Here is a 25,495-nt window from a genome sequence, read left to right as displayed (position 1 = left end):
TATTAGCATGCTAGCAAAAGCTGTTTATTTCATACCTGGCTCATGTAACAGACATTATGTTGTTTTACAAGATATCTTTTAGATTTTCACAAAGCTGACTGAAAAGCAATCCAAAAAGCATCCAATTTATAACTGAAAATACCTTTGTTTCTATGTGATTTAGTAGGCTACAAGCCATATTATTTACCCTCATTGTCCCCCTCCCTCTCTCCCATCAGTCTTGTCTCCTCACTGTAGCCGCCTCCCCATAGGTGACATCCTAATACCAGGTAGCTATAAGGCAACATCCAATTTTATCTCAATATTTCTGGTACAGTCATGTCATGGGTGGACACACTGTTCTGATTATCACAATATGTTTTTGTCTGACAACATCAGTTCCTCTAATTTCAGTGAAGTAAACTTGAAACTGCATATAGAAATAAGTGCCGGTAACTGCAGGTATGGGGATGTTGCTCTTTTAAATCGCATCATATATCAGCTGCCAGGGCCTTTATTTATCAGGCATCTTAAAATCACTCCCAGGAATCACGGTGAAAGTTTGATTAGGACTAAAAATACTCCTACCTCAGAGTAGTACTTGAGTTATTTATAAAGCTTCCTACACGCACTCTCAGCAATCATTACATGAATGTGCACATCGCTTAAAGGCAGCACTATCAACATGGCAGGGAGAAAAGAAAGAGCAATCATCATGAAGCAGACAGAACAACACTTTCTTATGCAGTGTGAGAAATAAAAACACTGTATAACCAAAAGGTCTGTGACAGTGTTAATAAGTAGGCCAGAGAGGCTGCTTGGCCAAAAAAAAAGAAATCCCTAATAGATAAAATTCGTAAGAGGATGGAACATGCTGCAAAGCAGTTTTTTGGTTGATGCTACTTTAGACTTTGTACTTGATAATGACTGGCATGCCAATTTAAGAGAGCATTTTTAAATATAACTTGCTTCTATGATCAGTCCAAGAGGCCCCAAAAGAATGTGGCAGCAAGTAAAGATAAAACAAGCAGAGGCAAATTATAACTTGTTTTAGTAGCAATTAATTTATTATAGATTAAAAAAAAAACCCAAACCTGGCGCTTTTCCTAGAAAGAATAAAATTAGTTCCACTTGTCAGTGATTATAATAATTTTAAAGCTTAGGTGTGGGGCTAATATGGCATTGATGTAACCTTGACTTTAAGCCTGCTTAACACCAAACTTGTCCTTAGAGGGGATGCATGATAATAATATTAGTCGACATGTCAGCATCGGCAGATATTGGCTTTCAAATGAAATATCGGAATTGGCCGACATGCTGATTCCTGCCGATATCACAAACCATTTTTTTTTTCTTAATTGATAAACTGAATATGTTCAAAGCATCAGCCTTAAGTTGGATTATGTTTCTTATTTTTCAATGAATACTACACACGCTGAAAAGCATTGTATTTCATGTTTCCATGTGCTGGTTGGCCATAATGAAATGAGTATGCATAATATGATAGTTTCACCACAGAAGAGACTTGAAGATCACTAAAATTAAGTGGAGGAAAAAGTGTATATATTGGTACCGATTAATTGCCAAATTATTTGTTATATATCGGCATATCGGATATCGTCAAAAAAAAATCCAACATCCTACATCCCTAGTTCTTAATTATTAGCAACTTACTCTGGATCATTACATGAAAACTGCTGAGGAAGCTTCAGCCAGGCCAACTGATAAAAAGCCTGGATTTTCCAGTCAGTATGGTTTGTAAAATATCCCTCTGTTGAAGGAGTGTGGGCATAGGAGAAATTTGAAAAGCAGAAGACAACACAGGCTGTAGTGTTGTGGAGGAGTTGTTGAGAGTATTTTAAGTGCAGCTAGAACAAACTTTCTGTAGTTCTTACTAAGTGGGTGTTAAGACCAAAAACAGCCCTGCGTTTAAAAAAAAAATACAGGGTTTAGTGGGGGTGTGTTGCTTCAGGTACCAGTGAGACAATAATATGAGATCCAGGGAGTCTGGTTTGATTATTAGATCTATTTGCAGTACTGTAGAAAAGTCTTAGGCTGCCATAGATTTGTTGTTTAAGCAAAGTTGTAATGAGGATATACACATATTTATTTTGTAATCTCTTTATTAAGATACAAAGAATATAGAGAACATACACAATGCATTAAAACACCAAAAAGTTGAAACATCATGGCTTCTGACTGAAGTCAGTATTTAATGCAAAACATGAAAGTTTACAACCATAACAAAAGGGACCTAAAAAAAACGATATTGAGCTTTGGACATGTCTTGAATGCAACCTGGTGTAAATACACTAGATCAGTGTTGTAAATTTCATATTGTCTGCCCAAGAGAGTTCAAGACATGCTTAGTAAGCAGGAAGCGAGGTCACACTAAATACTTTAAACTTAAGCCTGTTGAAGTTGTTTTATTCTGAAATATTTGCCTTTTTAATGTTGTATACACATTTCTTTTATGTTCTGGTTGTTTTTAGCAAAGAGACTACTGAGAAATAAATACTTATGATGATAATAACACTGCTAAAATAACAAAGTTTAAGACTTTTGCACAGTACTCATCAGACACCATAATACTGATCAGAGGCTGATAATACTTCTGCTGTGAGACACGACTTTACAGTTCTATCACTTGCTCATATTAGATTGGCCAGTACGGCAACCAGATGTCGTTGCATGTGTATTCTAAACTAAAACCCTGTCATATTGATTGTGAAATCAGATGTAAAATGGATTTTGCATTTTCAGTTTTGGTAAATTGGCAGACAGTGTGCGATGAAAACGCATATGCATTTGAAAATGAAATATGTCACGGTTGTAGTGCTTGTCAAATGAAAATGAAATAGAAATGCCAGTTTGCATTTTCAGTTGAATGGCAGGATTTTCCCAGGCTTGTTTTCTGCAATTTTTCATAATCATTCATTAAAAGCAGTTTGCAGGATATAACATCCAGTTGCTTACATTTTATTGGAAGTGGAGGATGTTCATGGTTGTCGTAGCATGGTTTCTGAGTTTTTTCCCCTTTAAAAACCTTTTTAAAAAAATGGTGAAAGTAGTCTAGTTGATTCAGATATCAGATTGTGCTTGTCTCTCAAAGGTATATTATGCAGGAACTGTCAGTTACTGTTTGCAAACAATATTGCCCGGGATTTGCTGTGTCCACAGTTTTTGTAGCTTCCTCTTGCATGTCTGCTGCTTACAGTCTGGCACCTGGTTGCTACTTTTTTATAAAGTTCAGACCTCACCTGCACCCTGTGTCCAAATGTGCCAGGCTTTGAAGCTAAATTTCACAGTGGCCAAACAGTGTAATTCCACAGTCCGATAACAATTGGAATTTCTAGAGCAGCTGCACGATGGAGTTGATTGGTTGATAGATTTTTATTTCGAACATATAAAACAAACAAAACAAGATAAAAATGAAAAAAAAAACCCAAAACTGATTGAAATGGATGATAAGCTATAAACAAACTCAATAATAAGATTCTAATAAATAACAAAAATTAAATCTTCCATTTTCAAAATGGAGTATCACCATCAAGCTGATAGAGCCCTGAACTGCAAGTAGTAAGTAGAAGTCTCTGATTCTAGTGTGCCTATTCTGCAGGCCGCACAATGCCAAAGCAGTGCTGATCATCTGAGTAATTTTACAAGCACCGGCTGAATCATTTTGGCATCATGCACAAGCAACCTTCATGGGAATGAACAGGCCCCGCCTCCAATGCTGTATTTGGTTCAGTTAATCAATCTGATTTATAAAGCCCACTGTCACAAGTCACAATTTGCCTCAGAGGGCTTTACAGCATATGACATCCCTCTGTCCTTAGACCCTCACGTTGACTTAGAAAAAACTCCCCAGAAAACCTTATGATAGGGAAAAATATGGTAGAAACCTCAGGAAGAGCATCTGAGAAGGGGTTTTTAAGGATAGATAGACAGACAGATGTGCAATAGATGTCGTAAAATTACAGTAGATGACAAAATGATACAAAGAAAAGAGAGAAAGAAGAGAAATGCTATGCTAGAAGAGAAATGCTATGCTAGAAGAGAAATGCTATGCTATTGTTACAATAAAAGTAACAATAGCATAACATATAACAATAGTAATAGACATGAAAATTAATAACTGTAATTTATTATTGCATATAATATTACATGCAAATATTGTAGTTTATGTATGTGGCAATAACAGTCATGTGTATAGTAATAGTGGAGGCATGACTAATAATGCTCTCTTCATCCATGAATGTGGCTAGGAATGTCTCAAACACAGCAAAAAAAAAAAAAGAAAGAAGAAAATAACAGAATACTGGCAGATAGATAAATACATTACCACACAGTTCCAGTAGGTCGTATGTGATGATTGAGAGGGATTACATTTGTATTAGTCTATATTTGTTTTTGTGTGGTTATGTAGGGACAAGTAATGCATTCACTCAAGAAAAAAAAGACTTGTTTTCTGAATTAATGAGATAATAATTGTGTTAGAAAAACAGAGGCAGATTTTTTTTTTTGCTGAAAACTTTTCTCAGAATACTGAGATAATAATCTTGTTAATTTAGAGAAACAGACCTCCTTCTGGAGTGAATGCATTATGCTTTCGTAGCCATGTAAAAGTCAATGCACAGAAAAATCCAAGTAAAGAGACAAATCCAACCTGTAAGGATCATGCATCTATAACCAATTATCTGTGTTGTTACTGTGTTATCAATTTGCTCAGAAAGCATCCTCACCTATGCTTGGAGCAATCATGTTATGTGAGCTGTAATTACACTGACAAATGCCAGGAACCCACTAATTTGTGGAAAATAGTTTTAATCATGTCAATTGGTGGGGAAATTATAGAATATGCATGGTGTTGGAGCCTTGAGGTGTTATAAATGCAATTACAGTTAGGCACCCTAATAATCACTTTTGTCGCTGTATTTTTCCTTTTCCAATTTACCATAAACTGCACGAACCCTTTTTGCTGTGAAATGAAGAAAGTAGTTGTTTTAAATCAACTTTGTTGGCTTTCCTGTGCCCCCTTGTATCACATTTCTAGGACAGCCATTTACTATGTTTCCAAAATATCGAAAACAGCCTGAAAAAAGTTATTTCACTTTTTAAAGCCTTGATAGAGATCATGAAGACAGTTTTTCAGACGTAAGAACATTCAGTCCAGAGCAGAATAAACATCTTTTACGGTATTTAAGTACATCTTTGTAATACCTCAGGAATTCAGAGAGCAGCTGATTGAATTAACAGAGTCAGAATGGAGTGCAGAAAGTTGAGAAGTTGTCGCTCTGTTGCTAAATGATAAAACATTTGTCACATGGGTGTGTAAGGTGGTGAGGGGCCCTCTGCTGGGGCAACATCAGTCAGGCATATTGTTATGAAGAAAAGACTAAACCTGGACCAACTGGAAAAATTAGGTTAGAAAGGGATTTTGTTGCTCTGTGTCATGATGTTTATGCAACAGATTGGCTTCAGATAAAATTTCCCTACAGTGTGCCAAGAAGCACTTCAGGTGTTCTTAATTGTCAACAGCCACCTGGCTGCACAATGCTGCAACAATATTAGCAAGAGCAGAACAAGTAATCTGCAGCCCTTCTGTCCTTGAACTTTCTTAATACACTTTCAAACATGTCAACAAGACATGGTATTAATGCACATGCAAAAAAAAGTATATATACTATATCTATATTTATAAATTGGGCCAAAACAAAAAATCAGTTTGGTATTTAGATTAAAAATCCAGTTTAAATTATGTGGCACCAGCATGTACAATCTGACAAATCCTAATAATCCTAGTAATGCAAAGTCAGTTTCCCATTTCATTCTTTTATATTATGCTTATCAGTACACTATCAGTAACACTATTTGAACTAGCTAATTATTGCTGAACTTTGATTTGCATATATACATTTTTTTTTTAGCTTTGTTTATATGGTGATGTCACTTATTAAACTAATCAAATCGTTAGGACCTTTTTTTTTTTTAAATCAATTTCCCTGCAGGGATTCATCTGCCTATTTGTCTTGTTTATCTAATCTCACGTAGTCTCTCTCTCTCTGTCTGTCTGTCTCAATTAAGCCATATCTTTTCCTATGTATTTTAATCTTATTTGTTTGTTCATTTATCAATTCCTCTAATGCAGAATGACTACAAGCAGAACTCTGCCCTCTCTGCCCTTCTTTCTCTGGCACAATGAAATACTTTTTCTGCAAATTAAGTGTGAAAAGCAACTGCAACACCCTGGGATACAGGGTGTTCAACTGCCTCTGTGAATGTGTTTAGCTTTTGTGTTCTGGGGTTTTTTTGGTTAAAGTGTACACACTGTACCTGTAATGGCTTTATATCAAGCCTCATCACGTGTTACCTTCTACCTTCTCTCCTGCTGTCTGTGTTGAAAATTGTGTACCTAACAAAAGTCTTGCTATAATTTTATTATTATTATATTATTAGGTTATTATCTGCTCAGTTGGGTTATTTCATGCCAGCTCAGCCTGTTTATGTCAAAGATTTTCTGGAAAAAGAAATTGTAAAAAGTAACTTCTATTTAATTCACAAAATCCTATAGATCTACTTCAAACTTTTCAGCTGGTAAACACTTTTTAGCTATTTTTTAAAAAAGTTTTATATCTGCAATAAATGTTAATACCTTCCCACAAAAAAGCTTCAGACTTTAAAATAATCCTTATTATGAAAATATATAGTCCAAAGTATCGAACTGAGTGTGTTTTTTCAGCTCCAAAGCTACATTTAGCAACATTGAAAACAGAGCTTGAAAACATTGAAAATTAAAGATTCTTCATTTGGGTATTTAATTAAATTAATTAATTAATTTATTTGTTTATCATGCGCCTCCGCAACAGTCGTGGCTAGAGGCATTATGTTTTCAGGTTGTCCCCCCCGTCTGCCCATCCATCTCATTCTCGTGAATGGGTCAGGTTTAGGATTGTCTTTTTGGTAGGGATTTCTCCAAATTTGGTGTAAACATCCACTTGGACTCAACATTGAACTGATTACATTTTGCCAATCAAATGTCAAGGTCACTGTGACCTTATGTGTGTCCCATTCTTGTGAATGTGATATCTCAAGGCCTTGAGGGAATTATCCTCACATTTGGCACACACATTCACAGACTAAAGGATGAATTGATAAGAATTTGATGGTGAGGGGTCACTTTGACCTCACAAAACCATAACCTGGCCATAACATAAGAATTCATATGCTAATAAAGACAAAATTTCACACAAATGTCTAATAGAATAAAATTATGAAGTAATGACATTTAATATCCCAAAATTTAAAGGTAACCTTGACTATGACATCAGAATATTCTGCAAAAACATTTCTCCGGCCATTATTCAGTTTCATAATTCAAGATCAGATGGAGAGTTTTTGCTCACACAATGATACGGGGGACACTCGAAACTGTGCTAATTGTTAAAGATTTGTGTAAAGCAACCATGATAACATCCATATTTGAAGAATTGTCAACTGTCATGGATATATATATGAGTCTGGACAGACATGGATGCAAACTGTATTGAGTAATTTTAGTTTTTATTAATTTGATTACTGGTTAACATTCAACAAGTGTTCTACATGAATACATATTGTAAATTATCTTTGGGGTTCTTGGATGTTTTGTATAAATTTCAGTCCAGTGCAAAATAAGCAATAGAATCGCAAAAATGATGAAATGTTAGTCCAAAGGGCCACACTTTAAAAAAAAAAAAAAAAAAAAAATCACAACTAAAAATCATTTACGGGATTTTGCGAGGTCCCATAAACTTAATAGAAGTTTTCACATGAATCTTTTCAAGTAAATTCATGGCTTGTCTTTCTAGGTGAGTTGGTATGAAATGACCCAGTTTACATTTTTGGATTTAGTCAACCACAAAATACTGGTCATCAGTGCCAGTGATATCCACTGCCTTTATCTACAATGCCGGCCTCTATCTTTTCATCTACAGATAGCTTCCGTTACTCCTGTGACATCTGTGGCAAGAAGTATAAATACTACAGCTGCTTCCAGGAGCATCGTGACCTGCATGCAGTTGATGGTAACCAGGAGTTTTTTTGGACAATTTGCATGACAATTTATTTTTCTTTGAAACTCCCAAGACTTGCTCTGGAAAGCCATTTATGAGTGAACTTCCCATTTCACACCGTCCCTTCGCAGCAGAATCTCTACTTCCTGCAGGAGCAACAAAAGCTGAGTAGCATAGTAAAGAGGTGCAGATGAGAAAAACGAGGAGTCTTTTTTCTTGAAAAAGAAAAAAACACTATCAAATAAGCAGTTGCCTTAGTTACGTTGGTCTGTCTCAGGTGAGGTGTATTTCAGACAGGCTAGTTATCACCTTTGTGGATGCCTACAAAGCCAACAATTTTAGAATTAATTAGACAAAATTCAATATTGTTCCCTTCTTGCAGGAACTTAACCACAGAGTACTGTGCACTTTATATAAAGTATGTGATGCGTTTGCTGCTCTCCACTGGCGAACTAATTGCTGGTTTCTTCTTCTTCTTACCCTCCATTGCTCTCAGATCCATATGAGCAGGTAGTGTTACCTGTGGATGGCCTTAAAGAGGAGGAGCCAATTGAACCCTATCAGAAAATTGGACCAAGTAAGACTGTTTGATGCACTTTTTGATTTTAGTTTGTTCATATACCAAAGCAGTACAAGATTACAAAATCTATTTTTATACTTGAAGTTGCTTAGGCAGCATAATGCAGCTGCTGGTTTACATTTTGAGTTGTTTTACCCTCCAGAAGCAATAGATTAGATTTGGAACATTAGTCATTGTAACCCATTGTTTTTAAAATTATTTGATTTGTATGGGGTTATATTTTAGCGCTTATTTTAGAGTGGAAATCAGATATCTGACACATTTGCTGATCTCCAAGGGTGAGTTCCATATTTTTCAACCTGTACTCTATTCGCCCAGGTTCTTGTGTCTGCATGACTGATGGAAACAACTTTTTTTCAAATTAGTCAAGTATTGACCCAAGAGTAACCATGGCCAAATACACCAGACTCCATTTAAATAAACAGTAATTTTAGTGTTTACAGAGCCAGCATATTTTCACATCCAACTGAGTGAATAAAGGGTTTATTTCAACCAATTTTGTTTGGTTCAGTCTGCTCTGAATAAAGTGTTTTACAATGTAAAATTGATTAAATGGAGTCTGGTGGGTTTAGCGTCAAGAATTTGAGGCTGTTTTTGTTTAAACGAAAAGGATCTTATTTTTAACAAAAAGGTCTACCTCTAAAAAGATACTTTTAAGTTTATCAGGTGCTTAAAATAATAATTTGAGCATGTCAGTGGCAAAGCAAGCTCTTTTAGCGGATGTAATTGACTGGGTGAACATGCCCTGACTGCTTTTGCGCTGCCATCTGCAGTGCTCTCACTCAGTACTGGACCAGTTTCAAAAATTGTTGCTCCCATTAGTCACTTTGACACAAAAACATGGGAAAGGTAGGTCCAGGTTGAAAATGCCCGAACTTACCCTTTAAAGTTGATTTTAGGTGCATCCATCTTTAGTTTGATTTTTTTAACATGACACACATTTGACAGCTTGAAGTCCACCTGTGACCAGTTCAGCGTATTGGACACACTTTGTATGGACAAGCTTAAGTCATGGTGATGATCCATGTTAGAAAAGTCACACTAAGCATATGAGCTAACTCCACACTGGAAAGGTTTCAGAACATGAGTCCAAAAGTCCTCCTTCGCAGGGGAAAAAGCACTCGCCCACCTCCGCAGAGACCGCGGGTTCAACCGACGTCAGCGGGTGTCCCTTCAAACACAATTGGCAGTGTTCGCAGGTGGGAAGCCTGCTCTTGTCACTGCACTAATGACTCCTACTGATTGGGGGGGATGTAGCGTGAACCTCCATGCACTCTGCGGGGATACCCCTGTGTGTTTTCATTTCTCTATTACTGAGGTATTGCTAAAAGTAAATTTTTCAATCGAGAAAATTCACCAACTCCTTCGTCTTTTCCACTCTCTTAGGACCTCTTTTTTCTGCTTCTCCCTTGTGAAAAAAGACATGATTAACAAAATGATTCTTTCACTTAAAAACAAAAAAAACCAACACAATTAATCCAACGAACTGGACCTACATTTATATGATGCAGGTTTCACCACTTACATAAATTGTTGATGTAAACAAAGGTTTGACAGTGTGTTTTCTTGTCTGCAGAAACTGGGAGCTATGTTTGTGAGTTCTGCGGGAAGCAGTACAAGTATTTCAACCCATATCAGGAGCATGTTGCTCTCCACACACCAATGGGTGAGTCGTTTAGTTACTGCTTAAAACCACCATGTGTAGGATTAATGAACTTTTTTGTCATGGCAAAATTGACCAGCCACTTAATAGATTGCAATCTGTTTTTTTTTTTGGCTGGTGAGTAAAGCAAATCTAGCAGCCAAGTTAAATGTTACATGTACTATGACACCACTGAAACTGAGGGTTAACCCTCAATGTGTCTTCCAAGACTTTAAATAAAATAAATGACGATAATGATGACGATAATGATGAATTGCGATGTACCCTGACATCTCCAAAACAAAAAAAAGAACAAGCTGTTGTGTTTTAAGTGTGTTGTGGTCGATGGGATGATTAAAAACGGCAGGTTTGTCCATTGATTAATTGAGTCCTTGTCAAGCAAGAGTGTCTATTCTCTCTTGACCAATGGACGGACTGCAGTGTTTCTAACTCCACCTTTTAGTTTTGCATCAGTGTGCTAGATTCCACAACAGAAGGGCAACCAAAAAATGGGAAGCTATTAAAAGGTCTATGGGTATCATCCACAACTTCTGACAATGGAAATGCAAAGAGAATTGACCTTATATGTAACAAACTGAGCTGGACTGTTTGGTGGAAACACAGTTTAAGAACAAACATTGTGGATGACCTGCCAATATCTCGAAATTAGTGTTGAAATGTTCACAGTGATAATCTTTGTGAAGAAAACAAAATTACTCTTGTCAGAATGCGTGTGGCTGGTGCAAGTTGCAGTATTGAGTTAGCAGTGATTGACTTTGAGAATCTATGTTCATGTAGGCTCCTTCGATTTGAAGACATCACGGATACAGGAATGTGGTAGCATGGATATGACTAAATTTGGCCACAGCCAAGCTGGTAAGATAAAAAGTAAGCATTTTTTTTATCCTACGTTTTTCTGTACTTTTGTTAAATGACTGTATGATGTAAAGCAAAACTTGCATGGCTTGTTAACTTCATAATGTCATGCTCAACACGCACACGCACACGCACACGCACACACACACACACACACACACACACACACGCACACGCACACAGTTGTGCCTGCGTTTACCTTTAACTCAGAGACAAGTACAATATTTACAGATCATATACCTTGTGTTTGTCGTGGTAATGTAGACCTTGAATGCTTTGCAGTTGGCGTAGGGTGTCAACATTGTAATATTGTTAGTAATGAGTCAGGTCAAAATTGAGATTGATGTTGTTAAAATGGAAGCACAACCCAGTGAACATGATCAGAAACCAAACACCTATTGCCTATACTGTTGAAAAATGTCTTTTTAAAATGTCAGGGCGACTCTGGTTGCCTACACAACCACAGACGAGCAACCAGTTGGTTTACTTTGACTTTGGCATAGCTGAGTTTGATGGCAGGGACGGTCACAATAATATCACATTCCTGCTGTGAGGGCGTGGTAGGAATTCATAAAAGCGTGCCTCTCTGTGGCTAACCTGTGTCACACTGAGCCAGTGGAAAAAGAATTTAAGAGAAATCTTGAGAGATGGGATGTACTGGAATGTTCTGGGTCACCTTGACACTGTATTTGTGACAACCCTGCTGGAAACTATTAACCCTTAGTAAATGGTTAATTGTACAATTTAAGTGAAGATACTAAAAAGTCTTTCTCTTGTTATGACTCTTGAATTGCCTCCAGGAAGTAAAATGATTAAAATGATGTTCAAAAACATTCAAATGAAACTTAATATAGCTCACACGGATTTTCCACTTTCTTACCAAATGTTATCCTTATGAAGGCTGTCTTTTTTCCCAGAAAGATTCACAAATAAAATACTTATTGTTTAATTTAACAAAGTAAAACCATTACTGTTATTATAGCATATTAAACATAGTCCATTGTCAGCATTGCAGGCAATGATTTTTACCTAATAAATCATTAATTTTTCTCCCAACTGGTACTGTATTTTGTGGCACATGATCCCCCTCCATCTTTTTTCTGCTAAGAAGCACTCTACCATAAAGAACTATTTAAAGCATGGCACACACTCACATCTTAGAAGTGGGTCAAAAAGATGGAGCGAAGAGGAGGAATTAAAACCATATTTAAATGTAATATGAACATTTCGATCCTTTGTTAAGGCTGTTAGCGTTATTGATTGGTATGCTGCAAACTAAAACAGAGATTAAAAATTTCATGCCATTTTTTTGGACCATCTTAAATGTTGTGCGGGTTTGCAGCTTAAATTAAGAATATTATCCACATTATTTTCCGTGGACATGTCACTCAGCGTTTCTCCTGTGTTTTCACTTACAGACAGTCCATTCAGGCGGAAACTGGAAAGTGCAATTCAGTCTAGTCTGGTTGACACAAACAGCTCGCAGAATTCGAGCGGTGAGCACTGAGTCACTTAATTTTCTGTGGATGTGTGTGTATTTGTGTGGAAATGTGTCATTTCTGCTCAAACGGTGAAAGGTATTTTCGCTACAAAGCAGGTATATGTGAGTGTCAGTATAGATAGAAACACTGTTTCTGCAGATGGTGTTTTGCTGCTGATGCTCAGGCTGAAAATTGAGATGGAGGGGGAGTAGATGATGTTAAGAGGTTTGTGTGACCTACCTTGCATCAATTGTTACTATATAAAACTCAAGTCCAAGAGCTCGATTATTATTATTATTTCACTCCGCACTCAGACCATGAAAATGGAGACCTTGTTGAATACCATGTTGGATCACCTTTGGCTCAGATAACACACTAACATAGCATTACACTGCCACACATCACATCACGGCAGGGACTTAAAAGTGCCTTTTAGTTAAAGGTCCTCAAAACACGTTCTCTTTATATAGCTTATTTCTGTGAGCAATGCTGTCCTATTATACAAAAGTCGCCTTTGTTTCTCAGAGTTTTCTGTCTGTGCTGTTTTGTGCTTTTCTCACTTAGAGGAATGTTGTTTGTTTGTATGGTGCGGGAATCAATCAATATGTCCCTGTAATAAATGCAGCATTTAAATTGGTTGTGTAGAGCTTAAATCACCATCAGTCATTGCTATAATAAAATATCATAGAAATACAGTGAATGCGTTTTCATGGCCGATCATTGTTGCTTTTTAAAAGAAAAACACTAAAGACACTGACTGAAAAAAACAAGGGAAAAGAGTGGTCGAGAATGGTCGTGTCTGTAGTTTTAACTCCCTCCCTATCCTCTCATCCACAGGAACTCCGAGCCCTCTGGTGGCCAGCACCTTCTCTGCAACCCAGAGTAAGTCCAACCCCACCTTCCTGCTCAAAACAGAAAATATGCATGCTGCCTTCTTCTCATTTCACCCTTTTTTCTGGTATGCTTCAATTTTTTCTTAATCTCTCATTGTTTGGTGCAAATAGTTTCTCTGTAATCCATTGTGATTAAACAGATTTTCGGCATTTAGCTTCATTATCACTGGGGGATGTCTGAACAGGATTGTTAACATTAGCCATATTTAACATCTGCATTGTGTTCAGATAGCTGTGTCTTGACTGGTAATTAAGCATCGGCTGACTCATACTGTTACAAAGTTTTCTTTTGGTGGACAGATTGTCGGAAAAGATTTTTTAAATGTTTTTATTTAAAGAACTAATCATTGATTTTTTTAATTATGTTTTGTTAATTATTTTGCATTTATCAGGACAGAAAATGAAGGGTAGAGATAGATCTAGATTGATAGGGAGAGGGACTGACTTACAATCAAAGGCTTTTCAAACCAGGGACATTGTGATTACATGGCTAGTACCTTAAACTCCAAGGCCTTTAGGATGCCCCAACATAGAAAGTTTAAACACTGCTGTGACTATTTGCGAAATAACACAAAAATTGCATCACAATTTGAGCCACATTTTGGTGGAACTGACTTCCAGAGTATAGATCAGAAGTATTAGTGGCTAGTTGATGGACAGATGCACAGTGTATTCTTTTTCTCCACCAACAAAGAGTCAATGCTCTTCTGGGCCTTGTGATTTTTTAGAACCCTACACTTGTGGTGCCTGTGGCATCCAGTTCCAGTTCTACAACAACCTGCTGGAGCACATGCAGTCCCACGCTGGTGAGTTCACGACTACAAATGCATGTTAAGCTCGACAGGGAAACAAATGCAGAATGTGAACACACCCTCGGTGGCTGCAATGCATGTGGAAGTCTGTATGATCACCCAGAATCCGTAACTGTTTATTGAAGTATAGGCTTTAAATTCTTGAGAACACATTTGTATATGAAGTTCGAAGGCACATATTGTTGTAATGAGGGTTGTTGCAGATCTGGTTCTGAAGCTGCTGGATAGTTTTTATGTTTGCTGCAAAAGATACAGTGCATCATACATACAACCATGTATATATGCAGTTGTGTAGTCATTCTTTTTCAATTCATTATCTAGTGCATAAAATGTCATAAATGAAGACTCCAATCTCGAGCAACCACAACCAACGGTCATGACAAAATTAATTTGTCTTGCTAAACAACAAAAAATAGAAATGTTAAGATATAAAAACAAAGATAGCAAGCAAACACCTATATCTGAGAAGCTTTAACCACCAAATATTTGGTATTTTTACTTGATGAATGACTTATGTGCAGTTTGTTTACCCTCTTATGCATGAATCATGTTGCGTGTCCTCCAATATATTTACACTAGTTGATAATTTATGATGAATTTTTGCCATTGGCATTGCCCCAGGTCCTGGCTTTTGAATTATTGCTGTGAGCCTGACTTCATTTAAAGACATAGCCTGCACCATTTATGGATGGTCTTATATGAGAATGGACTGAGGAAACAATTTAGTTGAAAATCTTTTTTGTAAACCTGGTGAGCATTGTTGGGTCAGTTTCCGGTTTTGCTGATCCAATCAGGTGCATGAGTTTAAACTAGTTTGACTTTATGAAGATAGGCTGAAAGGGCATTTGTTATCAAGACACGTTCTAGAAAATCAAAAATGAACCTACATCAGCAACTTGTGCTGATGGCGTCAGTTTGTGATAAACATAACATTATGTTTGTTTATAAGCGGACTAAGGGAGCCACTAGTTGCTTATAGGCCTTGTGCAATTAACAGCCAAGCCCAGGATGACAACTTGAAGGAGATCAAGTTGCAATAGAGGTGGGAGGAGGTAAGGTACGCATGGCACATGTTTTTGTTCACTAGAAAGTTCATGCATTTTATGTGGTGATGAGAAAGCTTTCTCAAGCTCCTTTTATACAGCCTGTTCAAGGCGGGGATGTTGTACCGTTGTTCTGCTTCACCGCACTTCACAAATTGTACAAACGTGGCATGGGGAGACGTTGTTAAGCCAGCAGTGGAGGTAGTAAGAGAGCCGAGTCTTATTATGTTTCTACTTGGAAATGGCTGCCGATTCAAGTGTGACACCTAGTGGTAAGATTCTGTAGTACAGTCTGGTATTTAGCTTAATATAAAACCGGTTTGAAATTTTTTACGATGACCCAGCAGTAGTTGTCAGCTAGTTTTGAAGGCAAGTTTATTAATAACAGACTTAGGGAGGCAAAGTAATATATTTTTCCTTTTCTTTTGCTAACAGTTGTTTTGTTTGTTTAATTTTATGTCATTTTATTCTTTAAAATTTTCTCCACTTAAAACACTTAACATACACTTTCCATTGAAACCATACATTATTGTCGTCACCTCTACCTAATGTTCTATGTCTTTATCTTCTCAGCGGACAATGAGAACCACACCAAAGGGGACTCTCCCAAAACCTCCTCAGCCTCCGGTCCTCAAGAGCCGCTGTGGAGAGGCTCTCAGGCTCAGGCCCATTCCTCAGTTAAACTACAAATCCAGCCTCAAAGTATCTCCCAGAGAAACCACACACTCAGCCGTAAGTACTGCAGTCAACTTCATTTATTTCACATTGGTAGTGTTACTGTATATACAGGCTATGAAAAGATGGCCCTCCTTCACTCTTTTTATGTTGTTTTCTTAAAAAGTTGTTAGATTGAAATAATTATGGAGCCTGTGGTGGCCTGGTGGTTAAGAAGCATACCATATAACAACATCCCAGAGTGTTGTCTGTTGCACCGGGGCAATAATAAAATCCTTGTCGTGTGAATAAATTTTAGTTTGACATGAATCTAGTCTGTAAAACAAAGCCAGGTTTATTCCAGTGTTAATGCCATTTCTTTGTTGTTCTCTGTCATTCTGGATTTCCTTTCCCCCTCGAAGATACTGTGTGTTTTCTGCAAATGTATCAAATTAAAACAAATCATTAACACTAATTATCTTTCTTATGTTTTACTCCGCTTCCCTATTTATCCATCTGCTGTCCGTCCTGGCAGAGAATAATGGACTACCTGAGAAGGAACGACAGCAGGTGGCTGAGCGCCTCTTACGGGTAATGTGCTCAGATCTGAGCATGCTTAACGTGCTCAACAGCAAGGACTTCCTGAAGTTGGCACAGACCCTGGTGGATACAGGTGCTCGTCATGGTGCCTACTCCACCCGTGATGCTTTTGGCAACATGAGTGCCTTGGCACTGCGCCAGCTGCCCCGCATGTACAACCAAGTCAAAGTCAAAGTCACGTGTGCTCTCGGCTCCAATGCTTCTCTTGGCATCGCTGTCACCTGCCACTCCCAGACATCAGGCCCAGACGCTTGCTATGTTCTCACAGCCTACCAGGTAGAGGGTTCAAGACTGAAGCGCTATGTGCTTGGCGTGAGGGAGGCCGAGCTGAGGGAGGGGCCCGAACAGGTTCACCACTGGGTGCAGAATGTGCTGTCTGAGTTTGTGATGTCAGACATTCGCACCGTGTATGTCTCAGAGCCCAGAGTGTGGGCAGCGGGATTTGCGGGATCACCACTTGGTGGCGGCGGCCGGAGCCGGATATGCTTGCGATGCGCGGGGTGTTCACTCGGTGCAGTTGTCCAGGCTGTTCTCGGGAAGCGCAGCCTCCAGGCTCGAGGCCTTCACGAGTTGGCCGAACTTCTCTCATCGTGCCGAGACATCGCCTCCTCCACCACTCTGTCCCTTCGTGAGGAACAGTGCACCAACACATCCACAAGCACAACTGAGGAAGGTACACAAGGCAGCCCTGCACAGTGCCCTACCCCTCCTTGCTGGGATCGTACAGCCGAAGCTCTTCTGCAGGTCCATGCCCACTTTGAACAGATTTGTGAGGCTTACGGACGCAGTAAGACCACAGCTCCGCTTCTCCAAGGTCTTAACAAGCATCTGCTCGGCACGCTTGCTTGTCTGCTGGCACCTCTGCGTCTAGCAGCTCTGGAGCTGAGCAGCCAGAGAAGGCCAACCTTACAGCAGGTGCTGCCAGTCTACCTGCGCTTGGAGAAGTTTTTCACATCCAAAGCTGGAGAGGCAGGGACTGGCACAGCTAGCAAACTCTGCCACTACTTTCTAGAAGCACTGAAGGAGAACTTCAAGGTACTGAACTGGTATTGCTTACATTTCACCATCACCGTGATAATCCGTCTGAAATTCTGTAAATAATACGGCCAGGCACTGATGAAATCAGTGCTGATTAGACTTTGTTTGAATGAAATGGTCTAAAATCGGCAATGGAACCATTTTAAAATGAGTTGACAAGATTACAGATCTGATCAGACATTTGATGCCAACTTAACAGCTGGTATCAAGGAAACTAAAAAGAAGGAAAGGTCATGAGTCAATGACAGCATTTCAGGTGCCGCATTTTGTTATCAGTTCTGTTGGAGTCAACAGGCGAGCAGGGCAATCCACACTATAACCTATTATACCAAAAACACACAAATAAGTAAAAGCTAAACACATAGAAACAGTACAGAGGAAGACCACGCTGCCTTTTTACACGTTGTTATTGAGTGATTTGCCATGCTCGCACCATTGACTCCAGCTGAACTGACACCAAAACCCGGCTCCTGGAACGCTGTCACTGACTCATGACCTTTCCTTCTTTTATATTTTCTTGGTCAATGGGATTGGTATAAAAAATACCCTAAATTACCCACAATGTTCAACCCTAGTAAGAAGAGCACTGGTATGTTTTAATTCACTTGAGTATTTGGTTTTAGGAAGGACTCACAACTCTTTGTCTGTCTCTAGGTTGAACGAGCCCACCAGGTAGCCATGGTCTTGGACCCACAGCTCAAGCTGCGTTCAGTGCCGGCCTACCAGCATGAAGACATAATCTCTCGTGCATGCGAAATGGCTGCTGAAACCAGGGATGGAGGTATGAGTGGTGGTGGAGGGTCAGGTGGTGAAGAGCGAGACACTGAAGGCCCGCCAACTCCTAAAATAAGCCGCATAGAGGGCGGGGGAAACAACGGTGGCACCTCACGGGGGAGCTCGTCATGCACGGTGTCTGGTAACGATGAGAATCACAGTCATGTTAGACAAGAGATTTTTCAATACCTGGCAGAACCTCTTCTCCAAGGCACGCCTGACCTCTTCCAGTACTGGAGCTCAGCAGTGAATGAGAAGTTCCCCAGGCTCGCTCGCCTGGCGATGTGGCTCCTTGCTGTGCCCGCTGTGGGCATACGCAATGAGTGCGTGACTGTGTGCGAGCAGAGCCTGGCTATGAAGAGGAGGCAGCAGGTAACTGCTGAGGAGATGAACAAACTAATTTTTCTTCGCTCCAACATGGGCTAGGAGAGAAACTCAACCAACCCTAATCAACCAAACCTTCACCTCCAACCAATGACTGAAGACTATTATTTATATACTGTAGGTTTAGACCAACTTAAATGTGTTAAGTACTTCTCAAGACAGATATTTACAGGAAACTCACATTGTATAGGTTACAAACACCCATAAAACAATACGGCTTATTACATATTTTATATGGAGAAAGGACTGTTGTAAAGTACTGCGGACAAAATGTAGGGGTGGAACGGTAACTCTCAAAAGATTGTCCTGTTTGGTACGCCATCCTCGGTTTGGGATGCACATGTAAGCAGGATCAGTCTTATCATGGCCAGTGATTTGAATTACTCCAGCCTAATGACTGCTACAGGCTATAATGCTGTTATTCTCACTGGATGGCAACATTTTCAGGTAAAGTCAGCTTTCACTGCTTGAAGCTACTGTCATAGACCTCTGAAAACACACAGCAGTATGTACTGTAGCATTTACAGTATGAGAAAGATTACTTTCATTGGTGTATGACAACAAATTCAAGAGGTGAATCTTCACTGCCATTGCACCTCTGACACTTAAGTGTACCAGGTTTATGATTTATTTTCACTGAGAATTATATTTTTTAAACATACTCAGCCACGATAAACAGTCAGGTATCAGAGCTAAATCATCGCAGCTCATTTAACGGTTGCTTCTGTGACCTAAAAATTTAGCTGCTGATCATTTGCATGCACCACACTGCATGCATATTTCATTCAAAAGGGTAAAAAACAGCTGATAAAACATTAATATGATGCTTTCCAGTTTTGTTTATGTTACAAATTGCAAAGAAAAATCATCCAATAGTTTGTTTTCTCTCTAAAATTAAATCAAGAGGTCTTATGCTGCTAGATATGCAAGTCAAACTGTTAGATTTGCACAGAGGGGCCAATATCCTGAAGTTAATAAAATCAAGCTTTTGGTTGAGTTTTCTTTGCATGCACAAAGAGGACAGCATCATATTAGAACATGTCTATTAGCAGCTTTTACACCGATTTTATTCAGCCTTACCATAGCTGGATTGCACCAACAGGGACTTAAATAGCATATTGGTTATATTATCATTTAATACATAATGGAACAACCCAGCTTTTATGTCAGTAAATACACAATAATGACATCTAGAGGCCATTTTGTCTGGCCTGATAGTTTCCAGATACTTCAGGAATGTCACATCAGTCAGCTCTGTAAAAACAGACATCAATACACTTCTTTATACTGGAGACATTTTGCCTGTGCATTGCCCTCAGATAAACAGCAGTAATGTTATTAGCCATCAGTTTGGTAAGCTTGTAGGCAAGGATTAATTCATAACTGTGTAAATCCTTGTGTAGTTGCCCACTGTGCATATGTTTGTGTATTTGTTTTTAAGCTTAATTAGACTTGTCCATAGGAAAGCTATCATTTATGTTATTTATTCTTCTTTCCTCATTTATCATTTTAATGTAAACATTGTCTTCCTTATGCGAGATACACATTTCCATTTTTAAAGCAATAAGCTTTATCATAGGGCATCGTTTCTAACTCTATCTCCTCAAAATGACTGTTCTCATGACGCTCTTACAGTTAATTATTAATGGTAAATTATTTTCTTTGTGAAATCAACTCTCAGGAATGAGTGCACCCAAGCAGGCACCGCCACTTTTTCCTCACTGTACCGAAAACACACCAAACTGTGACCTCAATGCCGAGGTATGTACTGAACCGTGACTTTTGTGAAACGTTCCACCCCAAATACAGTTAGTGCCATTTGCAACAAACGAAAAATGGATCACTGAGGGTTTATTTTTTTCCAGGACGAAGCAATTTCTGCCAGTACATTAGAATCAACAAATGCATCCTAATGAAGTCAAGTTATTTATTTTTTTATGGATTCTAGTATACATCTACACCTGCTAATACCTCCTAAAATGACTAGGATGAATGGAAGTTATACTATCAATTTGTTTGTTGCCTTTGGTACTAATTAGTCAAGTACTAGTTTGTCATCTCTGTTTTGGGCCTTAAGTCTCTTTCATGCGGTCAGATTAAAGGTATAGTTCAGATTTTTTGAAGTTGGGTTGCACGGTGTACTTAAGTGTAATATATTACCTGGTATATTACATACAGTAGATGTTAGTCAACACGCTCAGTTTGGAGAACCAGGCAGGAGAACCACCAAGGCAACTTGGCAATGTAACTTTGTGGACAGGGCCAGCATCAAAACGTATTTTAGTGACTTAAAAAAAGGCCCACCTAAACAAATTCAATATCATTTGAAAGCAACATTATGCAACTTTTAGTTGCATGTTGAGTCTCATTCTCAAGACATCAAATACTGATATTTTGTGTTGATGCTTCAGTTCGACCATCAACCAAATGTGTCTAAGTCTCATTCCCAGGTTGTCAAATACAATCAACAAAAGTTGCCTAATGTTGCTTTAAGTGTAAGCTATGTGAAGAATGATTGACTGCTTTACCCAGTTATCAGACAGCCCCTTCCTTTGGCACTACATTTTTTCAATTGTAAAACTTATTAAAAAAACCAGTATTCCTATGTATTCCACCAGCAGTACATTGTTTAGCCTTTGTTTTGGTACTCCTGCATGCTTCTCCAAACTGGGGGTGAGCTCACTGCCATCTACTATAGGTAATGCACTGACTTTAGATAAGTACCTCATACAACCCCACTTAAAAAAAACTCCAAACTATCCCTTTATATTCTACAGCCAGAGCCAATGTCATGCCTTTTTATTGCTGTTCAATGGCCTTCTTTTCACCATCTTTTCTAAATCCTGTAATTATTTTTCTTTTTCACTCCTGTAGACCAACTGGGACCTCTGGCTGATAAGTGCCCTCTAGTGGTCAAATTTGGACTTAAAAAAATCATAGGCAACTGTGGTATTTGACAAGTGCTTTATTCCAAAGTTCAGGTCATCTCTTGGTTTTGTTTATAAAACAGGTCAGGAATTATTTCAACAATAACACAGCCAAGCACAAGTATCCACTGTATAAACCTATACTCAGTAGGTCAGTTGTACCAGAGCAGGAATATATATCAATACTGATATTGTAGTATAATACTCTCGTTTGGATTTTGTTTTTTTTTTTAAATATTTGTTGTGCAGCGTAAATATTTAATCTAAAAGGGTTCGGTACAGTCAAATGGTTTGATGATATATATATATATATATATTTGATATATATATCAAGCATTAACAATCATAATTGAAGATATCAACTGTAAAAAAACATTTTGGTGTCTGTTTTCTTCCCAGGTTTAGGCCTGAGTACTAGTTAAAGGTCCAGTGTGAAGGATTTATGGGCATCTATTAGAAGAAAAGCTATATTATATGCAGAACTATGTTTTCAAAAGTTTGTTTTTTTTTTCATTACCATTACAGAATGAGCTAATTATATCCTCTATGGAGTTTGCAGTGTTTTTTCTACAGTAGCCCAGAACGGACAACCAAACACTATGTTTACATGCACAGCTAAGTCACACTACGTCTAGTGCTCGAGTAGGCCATTTCATTGGACTACTGTCCTTGTCCCAGTATAGAGTCACTGGGGGAGAAATAATTTATTGACAGAAGTATGCGATATGCTCCCTGTCCGCTAGTAGCTGATGGACCTATTTCAGGTTGACCTTTTATGCCACATACCTTACAAGTTAGCAAGTGGCAAACGGGTTGCATGTTGAACGGTGACAACATGGATAAGTTTTCGGCGGCGCATATTTCATACGAGCTCTGCGCTTTACTTGGTACCTTTGTTTGTTTTCTTCCTTTCTTTTTCTTCTTTTGTTTTTCCCAGCTTACATCTGCAAATTTAGACTGTTACTCAGTTCAGGTCCCATTGAGACACTGAGAAATTAGACTTGGTATGATTCTAGTTGGACTAACATGTTTACATGTATTTTAATAGTCCAGTTATAGTCAGACTAACAAAATATTTGAACTTTTTCTAACATCATCCAAACTGATTGACTGGCTCTAAAATGTGTTTAAGTAATTCGTGTTTTCTTGTCAGCCATTATAGTTCTTTAACATGCTTAGTACTTGGAAGAAGTTTCACTTCTGCAACCTCACAACTAGAGGCTACTAAATCCCACATACTGGATCTTTAAGATGCCCTCACATTACTCTTCTGGTGAACAAATAATTGCTCAGTTTCCCATTCATTTTTGTTGAATTGGACACATTCAGGCATCCATTCCCTGTTTTTCTGTGACCTCCATGGATCAGAGTTCATCTTTGTTAAACTTTGACCTTTACGGTTGCCCAGTAGGAACTCTGATTATCTGTACTCATACAGTCAATATTAAACCCCTGCCTTTTGGCACAAACTAGCTTAGAGACCAACAGTCAGTGATCACACTGACAAACTTTATTTATGACCCAGGTCGGAATTGTGACATTGTATCCTTTTTCGAGGCTGAGAGCAGGGCGATTTTGTTAAATGTGACTTGTCCTTTATGTCGTGAAGGACACAGGATGTTGAAAGAAGGAAGTCAGTACACTGCACATGGAAAATTACAGGGCATTTAAGTGAATGGTCAAAAGTGTAAAGCCAAGGTCCAGCTAAAAGTACAAATCTTAGTCCACCTGAGTGTTGTTTTTTAGTTACATGTTTCATTTTGTCAACTTTTAAAGACTTTAAATGTTGAAATGGTAAAATTATGTCTGTCAATCAGAGGTGACTGGCACTACATCACAAACTGCATCATATGGTTTTTACGACTGATGCCCTCCTTACCTCCATTAACAGCTTTGATGTAGTGTTTCATAAAAAGTAACTTAAACACCAGGGTGTGAAGCATTGTTTTGCTGCCCTCTTGTTGAAGGTTTCCAGCCTGTTTCACCATCAGTGATGGATGTGGTCACAAATGTGCTCTTTTGCACCTCTAACCACACCTTACAGTGATATTGTGGGGTCCTGAAGTACATCTGTACATCACTGTGTGCAACCACTGGAGGTCAGCAAAGACAACATTTTCAGGAGGTGGAGAGTTACTCTAAAAAAAAGACTTTTTCCTCTACAACAAGGTTCTGCAATGTAATTACTGTCATTCACATTTTAACACACTTTATCTATTTTTCCTCTGTAAAGTTTGGGGAGAGAGAGAGAGACTTGATTCAGTGTAACCATTCATTATTTCATTATGATAATCAACATGTATACTGCTGTTTGCGAACTGATTCATGTCACACACTTATATTTTGGTAAATGCTGTAAATTATATGTCAAAATTAATTTTCTAAGTACCAATCCAATGTTTTACCTCAGTACTCAGAAGGTAATGTTGTAATTTAAAGGCTGAAAATCAGATACAAAATTAAGCTTTCTTCTAAGATGTAGTCAAAATACTGTACATTGATTTGCAGTTTTAGCAGCGATCCTCAATTGAACTGATGAAGGGATTTTTCTTACCATTTTTAAATAAGTATTTTAAATAGGATATGCTCTGGGACAAAATGCCATTGTTGACGTAATGATGTCAACATAATTTTACTTAGAAATAGCGTTCTTTTTGTTGATTAAATGAGAATTATATCTAAGATATGCATGCTTTTAATAAGATATATACAGTTAGAGCCAACATGATTCACTTCCATCTGATGAGAAACACTGGCTTTATGAATAGACATTACCTTGGGACACACTCATCAAGAATCAGACAAGCAACCGAGCTGAATTTAACCTTTCGAGGTGGGAGTAGCGATGCTGATCATGGGTTGGTGTTGAATGGGTTGACATCATCCATTTTCAGAGGATGTATTATGTAAATACATGAGAACTGCTGTTTTTATGCCACAAGGGGGAGCCTTCATTTCAGAGATACAGTAGGGAACACCAATAACATTATACCTCTATTTTCTACAGTAGCATTTCAAAAGGTTTTTTGATATAATAGAAAACTCAAGTTAGATACTGTTACTAGAAAACTGAAATCAGCTGTAAGTTTTATTTTGTTTCAGGATTTTAACTTATTCAGATAATAATTGTAAAATATGGTATAAGAATGCAAACATGGAGATCTTTTTCTGTTTTAACTATGGATTATAGTCTGTATTATCAATTCAGGTTAAGAAACTAGTGTTGCTTTCATCCTATTTTACAGGCATTTCTTCCTTTTCTACTCTGCTAAAATGCAAAAAAAAAAGGGTTTGATTCTATTCATTTTGTCTTTTTTATCGCACTTTGGCAGCAGATTCCTGTGTAGCTTCAGATCTGAGTTGTCTTATTAGTAAGCCTAATTTATACTTTTGTAGCAACACTATTTTTATATAATGGCAAAGAAAGGGTTCGGTGTCTTTTCTTTTTGTTTTTCCTGTGTCATATGTGGCAGCGCTGTTTAATGTTTCTTGAATACATTACCCACTGTAGTATGTGACGTGTGAATAAACTCCAAATCTGTGTCAACACTGTGGTGTATATGCAGTTAGAGGAATAGTAGCTGTCTGTATGTTGAGAAAGGATTGATGGTGAAGTGTCTGAAGTCCAGTTTTGTCCAAGTGTGTGTTCAAGGGTTAAGATTGACAGGGCTCCCACAGATCCTTAAAAAGTCTTAAAATGCATTGGATTCATTAATCTAAAAATAAGTTATTAAAATTTCTTTAATCAATCTTTCAAA

At 38.1% G+C, this 25,495-nt stretch overlaps 1 protein-coding gene across 13 annotated transcripts in view; it reads left to right on the top strand.

The window, feature by feature from the left end:
• The window catches only part of znf618 (zinc finger protein 618), a 39,750-nt gene extending 14,466 nt beyond the window's left edge, over positions 1-25,284 (top strand). For 4 of the 13 annotated variants that reach the window (XM_042508799.1, XM_042508798.1, XM_042508802.1 and 1 more), the window contains 12 exons: positions 219-269; positions 7,956-8,045; positions 8,530-8,610; positions 9,723-9,812; positions 10,190-10,279; positions 11,054-11,143; positions 12,550-12,627; positions 13,450-13,494; positions 14,234-14,311; positions 15,934-16,092; positions 16,550-17,649; positions 18,307-25,284. In XM_042508799.1, the coding sequence (XP_042364733.1) occupies positions 219-269; positions 7,956-8,045; positions 8,530-8,610; positions 9,723-9,812; positions 10,190-10,279; positions 11,054-11,143; positions 12,550-12,627; positions 13,450-13,494; positions 14,234-14,311; positions 15,934-16,092; positions 16,550-17,649; positions 18,307-18,852 (2,498 nt within the window). In that variant the 3' untranslated portion in view covers positions 18,853-25,284. The remainder of the gene's footprint in view (positions 1-218; positions 270-7,955; positions 8,046-8,529; positions 8,611-9,722; positions 9,813-10,189; positions 10,280-11,053; positions 11,144-12,549; positions 12,628-13,449; positions 13,495-14,233; positions 14,312-15,933; positions 16,093-16,549; positions 17,650-18,306) is intronic. The other 9 variants (XM_042508809.1, XM_042508805.1, XM_042508800.1 and 6 more) reach the window with 8 other exon arrangements.
• Positions 25,285-25,495: the final 211 nt, after the last annotated feature.

Source organism: Plectropomus leopardus, chromosome 20 (genome assembly GCF_008729295.1).
Source record: "Plectropomus leopardus isolate mb chromosome 20, YSFRI_Pleo_2.0, whole genome shotgun sequence".
Classification (NCBI taxonomy): domain Eukaryota; kingdom Metazoa; phylum Chordata; class Actinopteri; order Perciformes; family Serranidae; genus Plectropomus; species Plectropomus leopardus.
The sequence above is the reverse complement of the archived record's forward strand: the minus strand, read 5'-3'. Positions and strand labels throughout refer to the sequence as shown.